This window comes from Saccostrea cucullata, unplaced genomic scaffold, assembly GCF_032062105.1.
Source record: "Saccostrea cucullata isolate Sc308-1 unplaced genomic scaffold, CSIRO_AGI_Scuc_v1 ctg980, whole genome shotgun sequence".
Taxonomy (NCBI): Eukaryota; Metazoa; Mollusca; class Bivalvia; order Ostreida; family Ostreidae; genus Saccostrea; species Saccostrea cuccullata.
In genome coordinates this window covers 21,944-40,708 of record NW_026919075.1, presented here as the reverse complement: position 1 = coordinate 40,708, position 18,765 = coordinate 21,944, and the positions used below count along the sequence as shown (strand labels likewise).

The following is an 18,765-nucleotide window of genomic DNA, read 5'->3' as shown; positions in this document are numbered from 1 at the left end:
CATCCCTAGATGCATCATCCATGCAAGATTGGTCCAAATAGGGCTTATAGTTACTTTGGAATGAAAATGTAGGTCAGATCCAGCATCCGAAGCAAGTCTGGTAGTGTACATCCCTAAATGCATCATCCATGCAAGTTTGGTCCAAGTAGGGCTTATAGTTCCTTGGGAATGAACATGCTACAAAACTTTAACCTGGTCAAACAATTGTAAAATTTAGGTCAGATCCAGAATCTGAAGCAAGTCTGGTAGTGTACATCCCTAGATGCATAATCAATGCAAGTTTGGTCTGGGTAGGACTTATAATTCCTTGGGAATGGACCTGCTCCAAAAATTTTAACCTGCTCCAAAAACTTTAACCAGGTCACTCATCTAGAAAATGTAGATCAGATCCAGTATCCGAAGCAAGTCTAAAAGTGTACATCCCTAGATGCATCATCCATGCAAGTTTGGTTCAGGTAGGGCTTATAGTTACTTGGGAATGGACTTGCTCCTAAAACTTTAACCTGGGACGCCGACGCCGGGGGTATAGCATAAGCTCATCTCGACTTCGTCGAGGTGAGCTAAAAATCAATTACAGGATTTTTTCTTTTGTTTCTTTTTTTCTTAAAACCAAAGTGCACGCAGACACTTAAATGTACATATAAAAAATGGTAGAGTAGCCTGAACTAAATTTATTATATATTCATTGTGAGAAATACCTATCTGGTAAAAAATATGAAAAAAATAGGAATGTATTTTAAACATTAAAATATCTCAGATACATTTTCATTTTGTTATCAATTATCTGTAGATTGCATTAAGTATATGGCCACACTGCTCACCTGAGTAATTTTGACCCTACTTCTCTTCATTTTATAATGATAAATGAATATTTTAAATATATGTGTGAAGAATTAAGTCCACTTTTAACAAGAATATTTAATGTTATATTTGATACAGGTAATATTCCCCTCACATGGTGTGAAGGTGAAATAGTACCTATTCTTAAATCAAAGTACTGAAAGTACTGAAAAGCGGTTAGCATGCTTTCATGGAATTTGACTGTACAGTGTAGACTAACAAAAATGCATTCAGTGATGATATTAAAGTAAGCATGCATATTTTTGTCCGATGTCATCAGCGAAGAAGCAGACACACTGACTTTTGTAGTACTTAACTAAATGGAAAAACCACTAACATCCCAGACTGATGTCACAAATGTATGTTTCAAAATATCAACCTGAGATTTTCAGTTTGAAAGACAGGAAGTTGAATTTCAAAAAATTTCTTCCTAATTGTCTCCATTGGTGGCGTCCAAATGTGCTCAGAACGAAAAAAAATATGTTGATGTTGCAAATTTAATTGTCTTTCATGCTCTATGACTCTGAAATTAGGTAACTGTAAAGCCTACTCAAAAAGAAAATAAAACAAGTAGAGCTTTTCAAAAAAGCTTACTGTCTTTAGCAACAATTTTAAATAGTAAACAGATCTATACTTCTTTTGAATTTCTTGATTTTGTATTTCTAAATAAGCTTTTTACGGGCATTAGCCCTTCCACAGTTGTCGCTCGGTCATCTCCGTAAACGTTGACTGGCCGAGAGCTTTCGGCAAACCTCGGCTGATTCCCATTCACTCTTCAAACAAGAAAGGGGAAAAGAATAATAACAAATTGTAAAGCCTGCAAGCAATAACTATCAAATTTTATTTATAATGAAATTAAAGAGACCTTTTTATTTATCGCTATAAAACAATTTTATCACTATAAAACAGTAAAAACGCTATGTTATTAAGAATTAATTACTGCTGATTTTGTTGTTCGTTTTGTCATTTTTTTAAGATTGGAATTGTACGAAAAATATATCATCAGAAAGTTATCTTCCTTGCCTTGAACAGCGTTTCAACCAATGAAATAATTGAAAATTTTCTCATCATGCAATTTCTACCAATCACAAAAGAGAGGAAGTGCATAGTCCGACGACTGTAAAAAAAACTTCAACTATACAATACCGTCTTCCAAGGAAGACGGTAATGATAATTCAAATTCTTAAGATTAATTTCTTTGGAGTTCTGTACATAGATCTTTAGCTGGCTAGTCTGAGAAAAACGGATGGACGAGCAGAGAATTTGTAAATTAATTTAATTTCAGAGGGCTTCAGTTTCGTATGCTCACTGCGGGTCAGCAGGTGTGTCCTGTTATTGGGGATGCTTACTTCTCCTAGGCACCGGAACTTTCAAGGATCCGTTTTTCATTTGAGACCGATCACTATTCATTCTGTATTTTGATACAGATACTGAGTACATCTGTTTATTAATATTATGAACTATTTCTCTCACAGGAAGAAAGACAAGTAAACAAGATAATAAAGTTTTAAGAAATGTACACTATTGCCTTTAAATACAATAAATGTTCGAATTAGTAAATGGTACATGACAATAATTCAAAAAAGAGTCTTGTAAGCACGATATATATAAACGAACATATATATACTGAGTATTTGGCAAATATTTAAATAATGTGACGTTTATAATCGTTTGTAATGACTAGACTGAGTACAGAATTTATCCCTGGAAACAAAGCTTTCATCATCTTTTTAATAATTTCAATTGAGAAAAAAAGGAGAAGAAAACAAACGTTTCATTCTGGAAGTAATATATAACTGTACAGCTTACAGATGCAGGGTTCTCCATAAGCTGTTTTACTGTGTTGCTCCCGACACAGCAAAATTTTCTACGACACAGTAACGATTAAAATTTTATGCATGCGACACATTTTTAAGGAACTCGTAAGAATATCATCCTGTCCTGAAGTTTCCCTATTTTTTCCTTTGCAATTCGGTAATTTGATAAAAAAAAAACTGACAAAAAAGTACAACAAATTTACTTTCAAAAGTGGTATTTAGTTTGATTGTATCGATCAGAATTTCCCCTGCTTTTCATAGCACGTGTTTTTACTTTTATCAATATGTATGACGAAAATATTTGTATATCGAAATAGTGATTTATTTTAAAAAGTGTGCGCATATGTTCCTATATAAGTTTAATGAAAAGTAATTCAGTTGCGAATTTGATCTCGAAAATAGCGCGAAATTTTAGTGCTTCACGTAAACTCTGCAACACAGTAAAATTTCAAATGATGGAGAACCCTGCATGATGTATTCAGTTTTTTTTTTATATATAAAGCTTTCTTCATGTACTAGTATTACTTAAGTTAATTAAAGGGATGGCTAAATATTTTGGCAAGGAAAATGAAACTCGATCGAGAGATTCTCCGATGTTTTGCAGTCTGTAATAACCTTCAACCCCTTAAGCCAGTAATTAACCTGTCCTTTCTGTGCCAGTAGCATATTTCGATCAAATATTTATTGTTCATGAGGGGTGCCTTATAATTAATCACAGGCACCTGAATTTTTAGCAGTAAGTCTCTAAATTAGCCAAATATCGAAACATTCTACCCCTCTATGTACAGTTTAGATACACAAGGTGTGCAACGCCATTTAAACCCCCTGTTCAATTCAGGCTTCAATTTAACACATAAATCGGATATGCCTACTGGTTTTCAACTTTTCGTGTAGCATTTGGTTCAAATATGATATTTCTCGCTATATATTTCTTCCTTAAGTTTAAATCCAACGCGTTGATAATGTTAGCAGCTAAACTTCATGCTGACTTCAAATTTCGTCACAGGGCCCGATCGCCATCAGCTGACGTCACGGAAATTTAATCTCGACACCAAATGCTCCTATACATAAAATTTTAAAATACAACAATAAATTTATTTCATTGACAAACAAAATCAGATAAAAATTAAAAACCGAAAGATTATGTTGGTTTGATAGTCTTGATTTTATTTAATATATGTTATATGTGTTAGAAACAAATCATTGGTAGAGGCTTTGTTGAAGTTTCTGTTGTCGATAGGTAGCGCCTTATGGAGGTTTCCGGTTGCCGACACATGCCATATAGCGGCTAGCGAAGCTAACCGCTTAAAAAGCTGATCCAGATGTAACAGATAATTATAGGGGGATTACCCTCATGAGTTGTATTTTAAAAATATTTACGACTATACTTAATAATAGACTTATGAAATGGTCCGAAAGTAACTATTCTAACGGATGCACAGTTTGGATTCAGACCTGGGATTAACCTCAGTTAAAATTGGCTAATCAGGGGTGTATGTTTAAACTTTTGAAGTCTATGAAAAATGTGCATTTTAATTACGTTACTCATCTGTCTTTGTTTTATACTTATGTGAGTAGTATTTTGAATTATGCAAGTGAAATATGGGGATTCCATTAAGGTGATGCTATAGAGAAAATACACTAAGAATATCTCAAAATTATGTAGAAAGTGCGAAAAATACTTCGTCATTGATGATTTATAATGAACTTGGTCGCTTACCTCTTTTTATTCAAAGAAAGGTTCGTATTATAAAGTTTTGGCTAAAACTATTGGAGTTAGAAAACTGCAAATTGAAAAGTATTTATCAAGATATGCTTGAGAGAATTGAGACAAGTTTTTGTACAAGATATAATTGGTTACTTAATGTAAAAGACTCATTATTTTCAATAGGATTTGGAGACGTTTGGTATTGTGAAAATGTTACAAACAGAAATATATTTTTTAAAAAAATTTCAAACAAAGATTAACTGACTGTTTTCAACAAGAATGTGATGCTTTTTTTCTTCGACTTCAACGTGTTTTGTGTATAGATATTTAACAAATAAATTGTGCATGCAATCCTATTTAATGAAACCAATTCCACCCAAGTATATCCAATTGATTACAAAATATAGACTAAGCGCACATTTATTAATGATTGAGAAGGGAAGATTTACTCATATTCTTAGGGAGAATAGATTTTTTTTGTCAGATGGAGGTTGAAAATGAGTATCATTTTATTTTAAAATGTCCACTTTATCATGAGTACAGGAAATTATATATTAAAAAGTATTATTAGTATAGACCTAGCATGTATAAACTATTACAATTATTATCAACTGAAAATGTGATTGAACTTTGTAATATAGGGAAATTCCTCCAAAAAAGCAGAAGCACTTAGATATTTACATCTGTAAACTGTGTATCTTTTCTATGTTTGATTGGAAATATTGTATACAACAAGCAGTATTAACTTAAAAGCAGTATATGTCATTATTTCATTCATGCATTGTATATTAATTCTGTGCTTTACATCCTGTATTTTGTTATTATGTTATCTGATAAGTCATGTGACTTAAGGAATAAATAAACAAACAGACAGACGGACGAACACCAGCTGATCAGAAAAACTCACTTTATTGATTTCAGGTGATGTTTATTCTCTTTTCTGTCTTTTTGACAGGGATTGTCGATGTCTGCAAAATAAATAAAACGGTTTAAATTAACTTTTTTTTTTTATAATATATCATAGTAGATGTGTATACGATTATGGTGAGTATTTTTTTTTTCTCTATTTTCTTATATTATCATTGGCATCGGAAGCAAATTTAATGTGGGGAGAGCTAATTGTAAAAAAAAAACTTTTTTGTACCTTCTGAAAAAACTGACGAAAAAAAGGGGGAAAGTCCGTTTCCAAAACACAAAAATCCTATTTTGTGGGAGAAGAGAGGTTCGAACTTCAGTACCAAAACTTTTCCGAACACCACAACTTCCCCCATTTTTTAACCTAGTATACTAATACACATACCTGTGAAAAGTGTAGGGGGTTAAACCTACACAGATATGTTTAATGTCTATACTAAGTATATACTTGGGGAAAAAAGTGGGGGGGGGCTAAACCCCACTAGCCCCCCTCCCGGTTACTACGCCTATGATTATAGTGAAGTAGATTTTATGAGTTGATTTTATGCAGGAATTAGTCACTTCCATTAAAGGAGGACTAAACAATGGTTTCAGCATTGAAAAGCTGACACAAGCTGTTAATTATTTTATAAGATTTTTTTTTGGTATTTTTTAAAAGAAAATGATAAAATCATTAACGTCAAAATAATATGCTTTCTTAATGTCAAAATTTGATTTGCTGTAAATGAATGCATCTCATGAATGCCGTAAAATAAAACACATATTCTGTGAATTTTAAGTTTGATCGGGTGAGGTCCGAATATTAAAAAAAACAAGTAACAGCTTTTCAAAAAGCTTGCCTGACGTAATCAATCAATATCTCTGAGAGAAGTTATAAACCTTTTGAACAATATTTTTTTGTGCTGTCATATTATTTGAGAACCTTGTAAAAATATTTAATTATTTAACTTATAAAAGAACGATGTCTTGGCTGCATCAGTGATGTAGCTTCGATTTTGAAAGTGTGTGTGTATGGGGGGGGACTTACCTGAAAAAGTTGACAAGCAAAAAAAAATTCAAATTTCCTTTAGTATAAGTAAGGTTGGGAAAAAAGGGGCACCCCCCCCCCCAGTTGCTACGCCCCTGTGCATTCTGAAGAGTTGTTAGCAGAATGGTTAATGTTTGTGGGTTTTCTACCAATCGCAACTCCTCGGGCCTTATTTACGGAAGGAGAACAACAAATGTTGTCTGGAACCTGGTTGAGCTGCGTCGATCGTTTGTGGTGATTGGACTAGTCCATTAAAATATGGAATAAACCAACAGAGGGGAAACAAATTAGAGAAATCATTTTTTCATTTGTTTTGCATGTCCATATTCTGATACATACGTTTGATATGTTGTTTTAAGGAATAAGATATATGTTGTGGATAGAATTTCTGAAACATAGGTAGATGGGGGTTACAATAACAAACTTTATTTAATTCCATGGAAATTAGCACCCCAATTCATACAATAAAACAATCCCAAGAAAAGGCGCGAAGATCGCTTACTCGTGACATTTGGCGCGAAAAGAGCGATTCACCCCTTTTTTAGAACATAAATGGACTGATCCAGCAATAAAGAAATGCAGAAAAAAGATACACGGGCACGTTGAAACGGTAAATCACATGGAATGATCTGTTTCATGCAAACAGAGTAAACAAAGTAAATACTGCATTATTTTGCATCAGTAAAATCATTGTCTCCTGAAGAAAAGTTTCTTTTAAAATGCAGGTGAAAGATTTCCAATGTAAATCAGCTTGCACAAAATCTAGCTCTCTGGGTATGATCTCATTTCGGATCAAGCAATTATCAATCCTTATACAGCCTGACGCCGTGACGTCAGGCAAAAATCTAATATAGCCATAAATTTAAAAAAATATTGACAATTAAATAATGTTTTTTTTTTTTATTTTCATAAATAATTTTTTATTTAAAAAAAAATTAAAAGTTTAGCTTTTTTACGTATTTTATTAAATATTCACAATTATTATCCATTCATTTACAGCAAATTTTAACTCAAATAATACATTTTGGATATTAACACTTTTTTTTAATTATACTGTGAAAAATACACAAAAATCACTATAAAATATTTCAGAGCTTGTATCAGCCTTTCAACTTTGTAACCATTGTTTAAAAGGATGACTCAAGGATAAGAAAAAAATTAGTGGAATTCAACTACGAAAACCGTTTAGAGAATGAAGAAGTACGAGACTACAGCTAAATATTGATCTTTATTTCCTTCAACATTTATTTATTTTTTTGTTTGGGGTGTATAGATTGACACCGTATAACACAGCATTTTAATATTGGATTATTTTATTTTACTTCTACAAAGGGGGATATATTTATTTCGCGCCAAAATGTCATGAGTAAATTATTTTCGCAATATTTTCTCGAAAAGGTTTAGGTAAAAACTATCAGAAAAAAGTGATCAAGTTGGTTTCTTAAATTTAAATCATATTCTTCATGTACATATTATTATAGATTTACAATTTTTTTATCTTTCTTGAGAGTACGAGCAATTTAGTATTCCCAAGCTGAATGTGTATCAAATTACGTTTTTTTTTAAATTTAAGGATACTGATTACATAATTTTTAACAATGTAATAAATACATAGAAAATTGGTTTGTTCTATAATTAAATTTCGCTGCGGGAGTATGTAAACTTTCCTGTCCTGTCCCCCCTCTGTATCTGCTAGTGGTATAGACTCAATGTCACGTGCACTATGGAATTATGGGAAAGGTTTGTGAGGATGCCGGATGTCAGATGCAGCAGAGACGAAATAGGAGGAGAAACAGTCTTGGTTTTATTCTTGCAAGGTACAATTTTAGTTTTTTGTCCTTAATAAAGTTAATCAGGTAGTGGCTTAACATTTATTCCTCATTAAAACTCTGGAAAAAAAATATTCTAAGAATCCAGTTTGAAACGTGGTCCTGACTAATAATATTCATGTTTATGATGTTATGGCGGCTTGTTAAGTCCGATTTTGCAAAGACTGATTCATGTCTATGTGTTACACTTGATCATTTTAGATGTTATTTAATGGTTCATTATCTTTTTTAACAATTAAAAAAAAAAGACCTTAAGCTGTCTTAAGCCCCAATATAGTTTTCAGTAGACCCATTTTCTCTTTGGCCGCCATCTTGTGGGTCAACTAGGTAATTTTCCCTCTTAAGAGTGTAGCAGAATTATCTAGGGGGAAATCATTATGTAATACACTTTATGAAATAAAGGAGGTTTTAACAAATGTATAATTATCAGAAAACAGTGCTTCCCAGCCCACAATAACCAGTATTAAAAAGTTAAATTTTGTTGAATTATGAAGGAATATGAGCATGTTAGTGTCCAGTCAATATTCGTACACAAACCGAGTTGTACACGAAAAGTCAACTCGTACACAAAAAGGTCAACTTGTATACAAACCAGAAGTCAACTCGTACCCAACATTTATATACAATTCGTGAATTGTTATAAATTGATCTTACAAGAATAATGGCAAATCTAATTTTAAAAAAGTAAAATAAATAAAAGCGCAGAGCTAGAAGTGTTAATTTTCTGTAAGTTTTTTTCATAAATACTAAATTAATTCAACTTCTCTGGGTTTTATTTACAATTATTAGGAATTGCATGTATTTCTATAAGAATAATGTATAAACCAGAAAAAAAAAGAACAAAGAAAGTGTAATTATTATTTATTTTTTTAATAGATTTTTTTTCTATAATACGTCAGTGGCTTGACATTTTAAATCAACCCGATTCAATCGTGGTTTCTCTTATTAGGTATTCATACAATTATTGTTTAACCAACAGAAGCACGTTGGTTTCTTGGATCTGTTGGATCTGCAGCAAACGCTAATTACGTAATGCTCCTAAGTGGTCCAAATTTCTTCATTTCTTGTGAGATTACAAGAAACTTGTTTATCCTGTCATACAACTGTCTTGTTAATTTAAAAAAAATTAAATTGGTAAGTTTTTTTTAAATTGATTGCAATGATATGATATACTTTTGAAATCGTTCGATTTTTTGGATCGTATTTACTATCTAGACTAAATATATATAACGATATTTGTTAAATGTTGCCACAAAAATTCTAACTTTCCTATCTAAAGCATATCAATCTATATCTATATCCACAAATATCCCTGGTTATCATGTATGAAATAAATATATATTTAAATAACAAAAGTGTGTAGGAGCTGACGCCTCAGATTTAATTACGCCAGAAAAATCTTGTTAAAAACAAAACAAAAACGCATATATGGAAAAGGAAAAATCAGAGGCACCAACTGATTAAAATGCACAAGAAAAACCTTTGTGTAAAATAGTTGACTCCTCAATTTTTATAAACTGGGCAAAACTATACCTTAATTAAATCACATAAGAAAACCTATGTACAAATGACAATAGTTTGTGTATGAGTTGACTTCTGATTTTTGTATACGAGTTGACTTTTTGTGTACAAATCAGTCTGTGTACGACTCGGTTTGTGTATGAGTTGACTGTAAATCAGCATTTTGACCCACAATTAGGCGTCCATGGGAAATAACTCTTGTTAATTTGTGTCTAATGAAAACTATCTTATGTATTCATCTGAATTTTCTTTTGTCTACAAAATGTGTCTGAGCGTTTACAGTGATTCATTTACAGATTTGAAATCAAATAAAGTATGGACTGATTGAACTGAACTATGATATCAGTTTCACATGTCGTGAATTGAACCATGGAAAGATAAATTCTGGTGTATCATGAAATGGTTTATCATTGCACTCTTAAAATTTACTGGTACTTGTGAAGAAAAACAATCCTTCTATCAGATATTCAATCTATGGGCTTGTTGGACATTTTCTTTACAATTTATATATATATTATTATAACAGTAACTTGATCCGAAGAGTCGTATCACGTCGAGTTGACAGGCGCGGATCATCAGATCTCACGAGACGCGAAGCGTCGAGTGTGATCTGATGATCCGCGCCTGTCAACGAGACGTGATACGGCTCTTCGGATCAAGTTACTGTTATAATGATAAATTTATTATATACCCCCTTATAACTAGCTAAATCTAGCAGAATAAAACAAAGCTGAACACGATTCGTAAAAGAAATGTATCCGCCATTTTAGTTCCTGAGACTCGCTACCCTGCAGACCCATATAAATAGGGCAAGAATTAGAGACTGTTCAGTTTAATCAGTCGACACCGGTGTAGACGGACGTATGCTATACAGGACTTGGTAGCGAGGATAATAACGTAATACTTCGTCTAATGCAGGAAAGTAAGATACCAAATAAATTTACAATTATAGCTGCACAAGTCAGAGCAGTATACAAACAACATAGATAAACGTAAGTGATATAAAATATGAACAAATGTAATGCAAGATAACCAGGTCGAACACGGGTCGCCATTCCACGCCGATACCTGTGACAATAAAGCAGTCAGGTGTAACGAAAGCGACGAGTATACCCTAGGATGGATGTATCGTAGATAATGCTATCAGAAATGGCGTATGCCTATTTACGAGTCGTGTTCAGCTTTAAGAGATCAATTGCATAATATTTATCCATAAAACAAAGCATAATAACAAAGCATAATAACAAGGGACTTTTTAACTCGCAAGAAAAATAACGTCATGTTTTTGCGTACTACGTCATCAGTTTCAGAGAATGGTGATATGGATTCAGAAAACCACAGTGTGGTGATCCGGAAAATCGGATCAAACTCTGTAAAATTAACAGTAACAAAAACAAGGAAATTGATAGGTATATAATAAATTGATTTATCATGTGTTCCACAGAAAAAAAAAATGTGAGAAATCCCAAAATAATTATTTGCCTCCCAAAAAAAACCCACTTTACATTATAACAGAAAAAGTTCTGCTTCTCTGGTGTGTTCACATTATTATTATTTACAGCTAACTGTAAAGCTTCACGTTATGTCAAGATTATTTTCCTCAGACACATCCAGCGTAAACAACTCAAGGGATTGGTCAACTAAAATATCAACATTGACACAGAAATAGTCTGTTGCACAAGCAACCTGACCTATCAGGGATAAGAAGAAAGAACCAGTTGTAAATATTGCGGTTAGCAGGTGTTTACAATTAAGCTTGAGTGCAGTTGTTAACTAGATCGTGACGTAACGTGAAACTTTACAGTCAGCTGCAAACGATAATATACTCCGAATGGTCATTCCCAGTTTTAAGAACGTGTTTATTTTATTTATACCTTCACCGTCTATTCACATTTCTCCTTAAAAGGTGAATGCAATGGATATGCATTGAGATAATAAAACTAAGAGTGCAACGATAAACCGTTTGTCGGTATACCGCGGTTTATTTTTCCACGGTTCGGTTCACGATATGTGAAACTGATACCACGGTTTCCTTCAATCCATCGTAATAATCGGATTAGTCCGTTTTCCTGTGGGATAATTATGGTCTTGCAACCATTTATTATGTACTTACAGTTTCATTAATTTGGAACCTTGTCGTGTCCCATGAATTGGGACACGGGACAAAAAGCTTTTTGTCGGAAATATTTCATCGACGAGTTCTTTAGGCAAGGTAAGGGTAATCTCATTTCCTCCGACATCTATGTCAGCTTGTCCACTAAGTAAAAGAAAATGGAACTTATTAAGATAAAATAAATTATCCTGTTCATCTTAGCTAAAAGCTGAACAACTATGTGAACTGTTCTGAACAAAATTTGTTCATTGTCTGATGTTTGTAATGACTGTAATATTATTAATAGTTAAATCTTCATCAAATTTTTCTATTGGCATAATTATATCCTTTGGTGCAAGTGGGTCCACTAATTATTCTAGTCTACTTTTTTTGGGTTAAATTCTCAATAATCAGAAATAATGAAACTTATGTGAAAGCTTTATTGCATAGTAAGGATTTACTCTAAGTTTGTTAAAATAAGGACCTCTAGGACTGAATTTGTGGAGGGGGGCAATCAGGTTTTTTCAAAGTAATATTTAGTGAAAAAAGCTTGAAAAGTCTTTTTAGAAAAGCAAAGACATGTTTAATAATGTTTAAATGGAAGTATTGTAAAGGCAATAGAATTAAGTTTCTTTACAGTTACAAGCTGAAATAAATAAGGTTGGTAGGTAGGAAATTTTCCATTTTGATTTCTTTAATACACAAATTTAAATGAATTTAGTTGATTATACACAATTCATTATTGCGTGGTGCTCTTGCCATGTAGATGCTCTTGCCATGTAGATGATTGACACTTGGTAAATCTGGTAAATAACAGAATGGTCAAAGCTTCTCAGGTGAGCGATGTGGCATATGAGCCTCTTGTTTAACTTCAAAGTATTTTCCAGTATGTTGAAAATGTAAGATTTATATATATATATATATATATATATATATATATATCAGATATATATGATATGAATATATATACACAGCATGTTCACTTGGACTCACCTTTCAAAATCGATGCTCGTGATTACCCCTTGGAAGATCTGTTCAGGTTCTTGCTTCTCCTGAAAAATCAAAATATGAATGTTCATGTGTTTTCCCTTAGTTAGCCAACCATAATGGTTTGTTTAACATGTTTAATGTACTCTGACTGAGAGATCAAAATTCACATACGTCATACCCATTTTTTAGCTCACCTGAGCCCAAGGCTCAAGTTAGCTTTTCTGATCAAAATTTGTCCGTCGTCTGTCGTTGTCGTTGATGTCGTTGTAAACTTTTCACATTTTCATCTTCTTCTCAAGAACCACTGCACCAATTTCAATCAAACTTGCCACAAAATATCCTTGGGTAAAGGGAATTCAAATTTATTCAAATGAAGGGCCAAGCCCCTTTTCAAGGGGAGATAATCATGAATTAAAGAAAAATTAATGGCATTTTTAAAAAATCTTCTTCTCAAGAACCACTGGGCCAGGAAAGATAAAACTCATGTTAAATCATCCTCAGGTAGTGTAGAATCAAGTTTGTTCAAATCATGACCCCCGGGGCAAGGGTGGGGCCAAAATGGCCAACCAAAGTTTTACTTAGGAATATATAGGAAAAATCTTTAAAAATCTTCTTCTCAAGATCCACTGGGCGAGGAAAGATGAAACTCATTTGAAATCATCCTCAAGTAGTGTAGATTCAAGTTTATTCAAGTCATGACCCCCGGGGAATAGGGCGGGGCCAAAATGGCCAATCAAAGTTTTACATAGGAATACTTAGGAAAAATCTTTAAAAATCTTCTTCTCAAGAACCACTTGGCCAGGAAAGATGAAACTCATGTGGAATCATCCTCAGGTAGTGTAAATTCAAATTTGTTCAAGTTATGACCCCCAGGGGTAGGGCGGAGCCAAAATGGCCGATCAAAGTATTACATAGGAATATATAGGGAAACCTTTTTAAATCTTCTTTTCAAGTATTTCAAAGCCATGATTAGTAATATTTATATGGAATCATCCTCAGGTAATTTAGATTCTAGTTCATTGAAATTATGATCCCCTGGAGGGTGGGGGGTGATAAATTTCAAGCCCCCCCCAACTTAAGTTAATTTAATTAACTTTCAATTCTGATCTGATATGTGTTTTTTCCTAGCTGATGTGCTCAGGTTAGCGCTGTGGCCCCTGGGCCTCTTTTTAGTTATAATGCCCTGAGGTAAAGTGAGACTACAATGGAAATGGTGAATCAAAGTTTAACATAGTTCTACTGTATTATTTTTACAGTATGTATTGTTTCAATTTTTATAAAGATGAGAAATAGAAGGAATCATTTAAATCCTATACTAAAGTTGACATGATCATTTTCATTGCATTTTAATCTTTTAATGATGATTGAACAATGGGAGGATAATATTATAAATGCAAAATTTAATACATACTGTTATTTCCGTGCTAGCAGTTGAGTGAAATTCTTTACGCTTCTTGAGAGTAATGAAACATGGAAACATGGGCCTGTTTCCCCCACATCTTCACAGTTGCTGTTCCAATCTTTAGAATTCTGTACTCCGAGGTCTTTGATTTATAAATCTCCGACATCTGTAACCAAAAGCAGAGGTTAGTTTTTCTTGTGTTCCAGACAGTAATATATTTTGAAATATATGTATTTAAGGCCAAAAAATGTCTTGTTTCCTATTATTTTGAATATTAAAATATGATAGGTAGGAGCATTATTTTGATTTTAACTTTTTAGCTCACCTGAGCCGACGGCTCAAGTGAGCTATTCTGATCACAATTTGTCTGTCGTCGTCATTGTCGTTGTAAACTTTTCACATTTTCATCTACTTCTCAAGAACCACTGGGCCAATTTCAACCAAACTTGCCACAAAGTATCCTTGGGTGAAGGGGATTCAAGTTTGTTCAAAGGGGAGATAATCATGAATTAGAGAAAAATTATTAGCATTTTTAAAAAATCTTCTTCTCAAGAACCACTGGGCCAGGAAAGATGAAACTCATGTGGAATCATCTTCAGGTAGTGTAGATTCAAGTTTTTGATCACGTCATGACCCCCAGGGGTAGGGTGGGGCCAAAATGGCCGATCAAAGTTTTACATATTAGGAATATATAGGAAAAATCTTTAAAAATCTTACTCTCAAGAACCACTGGGCCAGGAAATATGAATCTCGTGTGGAATCATCCTCAGGTAGTGTAGATTCAAGTTTGTTCAAGTCATGACCCCCGGGGTTGGGTGGGGCCAAAATGGCCGATCAAAGTTTTACATAGGAATATATAGGAAAAATCTATAAAAATTTCTTCTCAAGAACCACTTGGCCAGGAAATATGAAACTCATGTGGAATCATCCTCAGGTAGTGTAGATTCAAGTTTGTTCAATCAAGTCACAACCCCCAGGGGTAGGGTGGGGCCAAAATGGCCGATCAAAGTTTTACATTGGAATATATAGGAAAAATCTTTAAAAATCTTCTTCTCAAGAACCACTGGGCCAAGAAAGATGAATCTCATGTGAAATCATCCTCAGGTAGTATAAATTCAAGTTTTCTCAAGTCATGACCCCCCCCCCCCCCCCCGGGGTAGGGCGGGTCCAAAATGGCCGATCAAAGTTTTACATAGGAATATATAGGAAAAATCTTTAAAAATCTTCTTTTCAAGAACCATTAAAACAGGAAAGATAAAACTCATGTGAAATCATCCTCAGGTAGTGTAGATTCAAGTTTTTTAAAATCATGACCCTAGGGTAAGGGTGTGGCCAAAATTGCAGACCAAAGTTTTACATAGAAATATATAGGGAAACCTTTTTGAATCCTCTTTTCAAGTACTTGAAAGCCATGATTAGTTTTATTTATATAGGATCATCCTAAGGCAATGTAGATTCTAGTTCGTTCAGATTATGATCTCCTTGGGGTTTAAAATTCAAGCCCTCCCCTTACTTAAGTTAACTTTCAGTTCTGATCTGATGTGTTTTTCCTAGCTGATGTGCTCAGGTGAGCGCTGTGGCCCCTGGGCCTCTTGTTTTAGCTTATGTTAACCTTCACAAGTGATAAGTAAAGGTCATAAGAGCTTTAATAACTCATGAATTATTAAACAAAATCAAATAGGATTTTGGATATATCTTTTTCAAAGATGGTTTTAAATGTTAGATAAGAAAACTGAAAAATATGAACAAAAATAAATTTAATTCACCTCAAAAGTCTACCTTTCAATATACTTAGAGAAAAAGCAATATTTGCAAAGAATAATAATTTTAAATACAATTTTTTTTCTTCTCAAAGTAGTTTGCTTACTTTATAAATCTGACGTCCATTTTCTTTGACAGAAAATTTGATTTGCTGTGAACAATTGGTGAGATTACTTACTTCCTTAATGACTCCACAAATTGAAACACGCTTCCCGTCCTCCTTTTCCAGAGCCTCAGCAGAGGTTGTCACTGGAGGGGCCGAAAAATTTCGGATATCCTCCTCCCATTTGCTGATGAGGACTCCCTTATCATCCTCTGGTAAGTTCTTAAGCTGCAAACAAAATGTGTTTTTGAAATACTATGCACCCAGCGTAAATAGAGTTTGAAAAATCTTATTGTAGCATATCATAGGGATAAATCTATGTTTTTGGGAAACTACCCTTTCTGAAAAAATTGGGAAAAACAGGCAGGGTTTTGAAACAACTTGAGCGAGTGCCGGGAAAGTCCTGCTTTGTGGACCATATCAGCATTTTTATGATTATTAAAAAGAACTTTATCATTTATAAGAAATTCTACTTAGGAATATGTAGAAAATTTTTTTCTTAAGAACCACTGGGCCAAGAAAGATGAAACTTATATGGTATCATCCTCAGGTAGTGTAGATTCAAGTTTTTTTCAAATCATTACCACAAGGGGTTGGGTGGGGCCTAAATGGCCTGTAGTTTTACGTAGGAATATATTCTATAGGAAAATCTTTTTCTCAAAAACAATAGAGACAGGAAATATAAAACTCAATTGAAATCATGCTCAGGTAGTGTAAATTCAAATTCGTTCAAATCATGATCCCCGGGGCTAGGGTTTTGCCATTATGACTGTTATATTTTTATAAAGGAATATATAGGAAAAAATCTTTTGATATCTTCTTCTCAAGAACCAGAGGGCCAGTATAGTAAACTCATGACATGTGGAATCATCCTATTGTACCTTCATATTTGTTCAAATCATGACCCCCGTGGTAGGGTTGTGCCAAAATGATCGATCAAAGTTTTTCATAAGAGTATATAGGGAAATCTTTTAAAATCTCCTTTTCAAGTACTCCAAAGCCTTGGTTAGTGATATTATATTGAATCATCATCAGGTAGTGTAGATTCTATTTTGTTCAAACCATGACCCATAGAGGGGTTAAACTTTAAGCTCCCCCCCCACATCTTACCTCCGAAAACTTTCATTTCTGATCTGATATTTGCTTTTTCCTAGCCCGTGTGTGCTGGGGTGGTCCCCCTCTTGTGTAGTGTATATTCTCAATTGTTCAAATCATTTTGGTGGAAGGGGAGGGGGGGGGGTTAATGTGTATTATAAAGTGGAAAATCTAGGGAAGAGCAGCATAACGAAAGTATCTCAGATAAGCTAGGGGTCTTTTGTTTTAATTAATTTGTACGGTTTTCAAAATCAGTTAGACGTTCTCTGAAATTTGATTCTACTAAATCCTTATTAGGCTCCACCAACTATTCCATTCCAATATATGAGCTGTTTAGAGCAGATTTTATATGTATGCTTTGGGACTGCTTTTTCGTCATGATTTATTTAAAAATGTTTTAGTAATTGGTTATGTGTTTTGTAGGGTTTCCAGTTACAACATTTATAAAAAGGATTTGCAAATTGTGGACAGGTACTCACCATGGTCCCTCTCTTGATTTGGTGATTGAAGGTTGTCGTAATGACTGCCTCTGATGACACCTTAAAGATATCACCCCTTTTCCTATTAGACCCAATCCACTGCATTGACATTTGTTTACTTTCCGGGTCAAAATTGGATATCCACGTTTCGTCTACCGTGATAATTCGGTCCAAGAAGTTTTGATCAATGCGAAATCGGCGCAGAAACTTTTTTGATTCTTCGACTCTTCTGACTTTTTCAAAATCTTTTAAGAGTCTTGGTTCCCATCTTGCACACACCCGGGACATTTTCAAGTCGTTGTGTACAATGCTGTGTATGGATCCATAGGAGATAGAAAGATCTTCACTCAATTGTGTTAATGCAATCCGTCTATCCGAGTTTAAGATTTCCCTGACGCGATCAACGTTAATTTCAGCGGTAACAAGTTTCGGGCATCCGACTCGCAAATCGTCTTCACATGATTCTCTACCGTCTCGAAATCGTTTATGCCACTTCAAGACAAGTGATCTTGATACATTTTTACTTTCCCCTGCCTGATTAAAGATTTCCAAGGTCTCTGTTGGAGTTTTACCAAGTTGAAAGCAAAACTTTATAACATTCCGGGAAAAAACTTTCCCCTCCGGCGTCATTTTTCACTCGTACAATTTTGAACAAACTAATAAAAATGGCTAGAAAATTCCACACAATGCACTAAGAAGGATATGGAAATAACGAACAGTATTCAATTTCAACGTCCATTAAACAAATATACAAAATAAGAGCAGAGCAAACACGGACCTCCGAAACATCAGAGGTGGGATCAGGTGCCATGGAGGAGTGAGCATCCCCTGCCGACCGGTCACACCCGGTGCTCGTTGTCATAATCAGGAAATAACGGAAAAAATCCGTGGTCAATTCAGTGTATAAATAATGGACTAACAATTGGTATGAAAAACGTCAGTCAGCATTTCATTCAATGATAAATTGTATTTGCTGACAAGGTCATTGTATCGACCATAGAATTTACGAAATGATGACGTTAAACGAGACTGTTGATATTCTTGTTTCATCAACTTGCCTGTCAATAATTTACCTCGTTTTAGAAATTGTTCATACGTAGAGCATGCTCTTGCGTATCGAATCAACTGAGATATAAATACTCCGTATGCAGGTGATGAAGGTATATTGCTGCATAAGTAAGGGAAG

General features: G+C 33.9%; 1 protein-coding gene across 1 annotated transcript; it reads left to right on the top strand.

Moving 5' to 3' along the window:
• Nucleotides 1-8,052: 8,052 nt before the first annotated feature.
• LOC134278941 (uncharacterized) lies at nucleotides 8,053-17,633 on the top strand. Its single transcript, XM_062761249.1, has 3 exons — nucleotides 8,053-8,124; nucleotides 16,041-16,220; nucleotides 17,524-17,633. Exons 1-3 carry the CDS (start codon nucleotides 8,058-8,060, stop codon nucleotides 17,631-17,633), a joined length of 357 nt encoding a protein of 118 aa, XP_062617233.1. The 5' UTR covers nucleotides 8,053-8,057.
• Nucleotides 17,634-18,765: the final 1,132 nt, after the last annotated feature.

Bases quoted from the DNA above. Each gene is read 5' to 3' on its own strand.
- LOC134278941 (XM_062761249.1), top strand. From the start codon at position 8,058: ATGCCGGATGTCAGATGCAGCAGAGACGAAATAGGAGGAGAAACAGTC. The intron at 8,125-16,040 runs GTACAATTTTAG...TTTCTTTGACAG, and splicing joins CTTGGTTTTATTCTTGCAAG to AAAATTTGATTTGCTGTGAA. The intron at 16,221-17,523 runs GTAAGTTCTTAA...TGTGTTTTGTAG, and splicing joins GACTCCCTTATCATCCTCTG to GGTTTCCAGTTACAACATTT.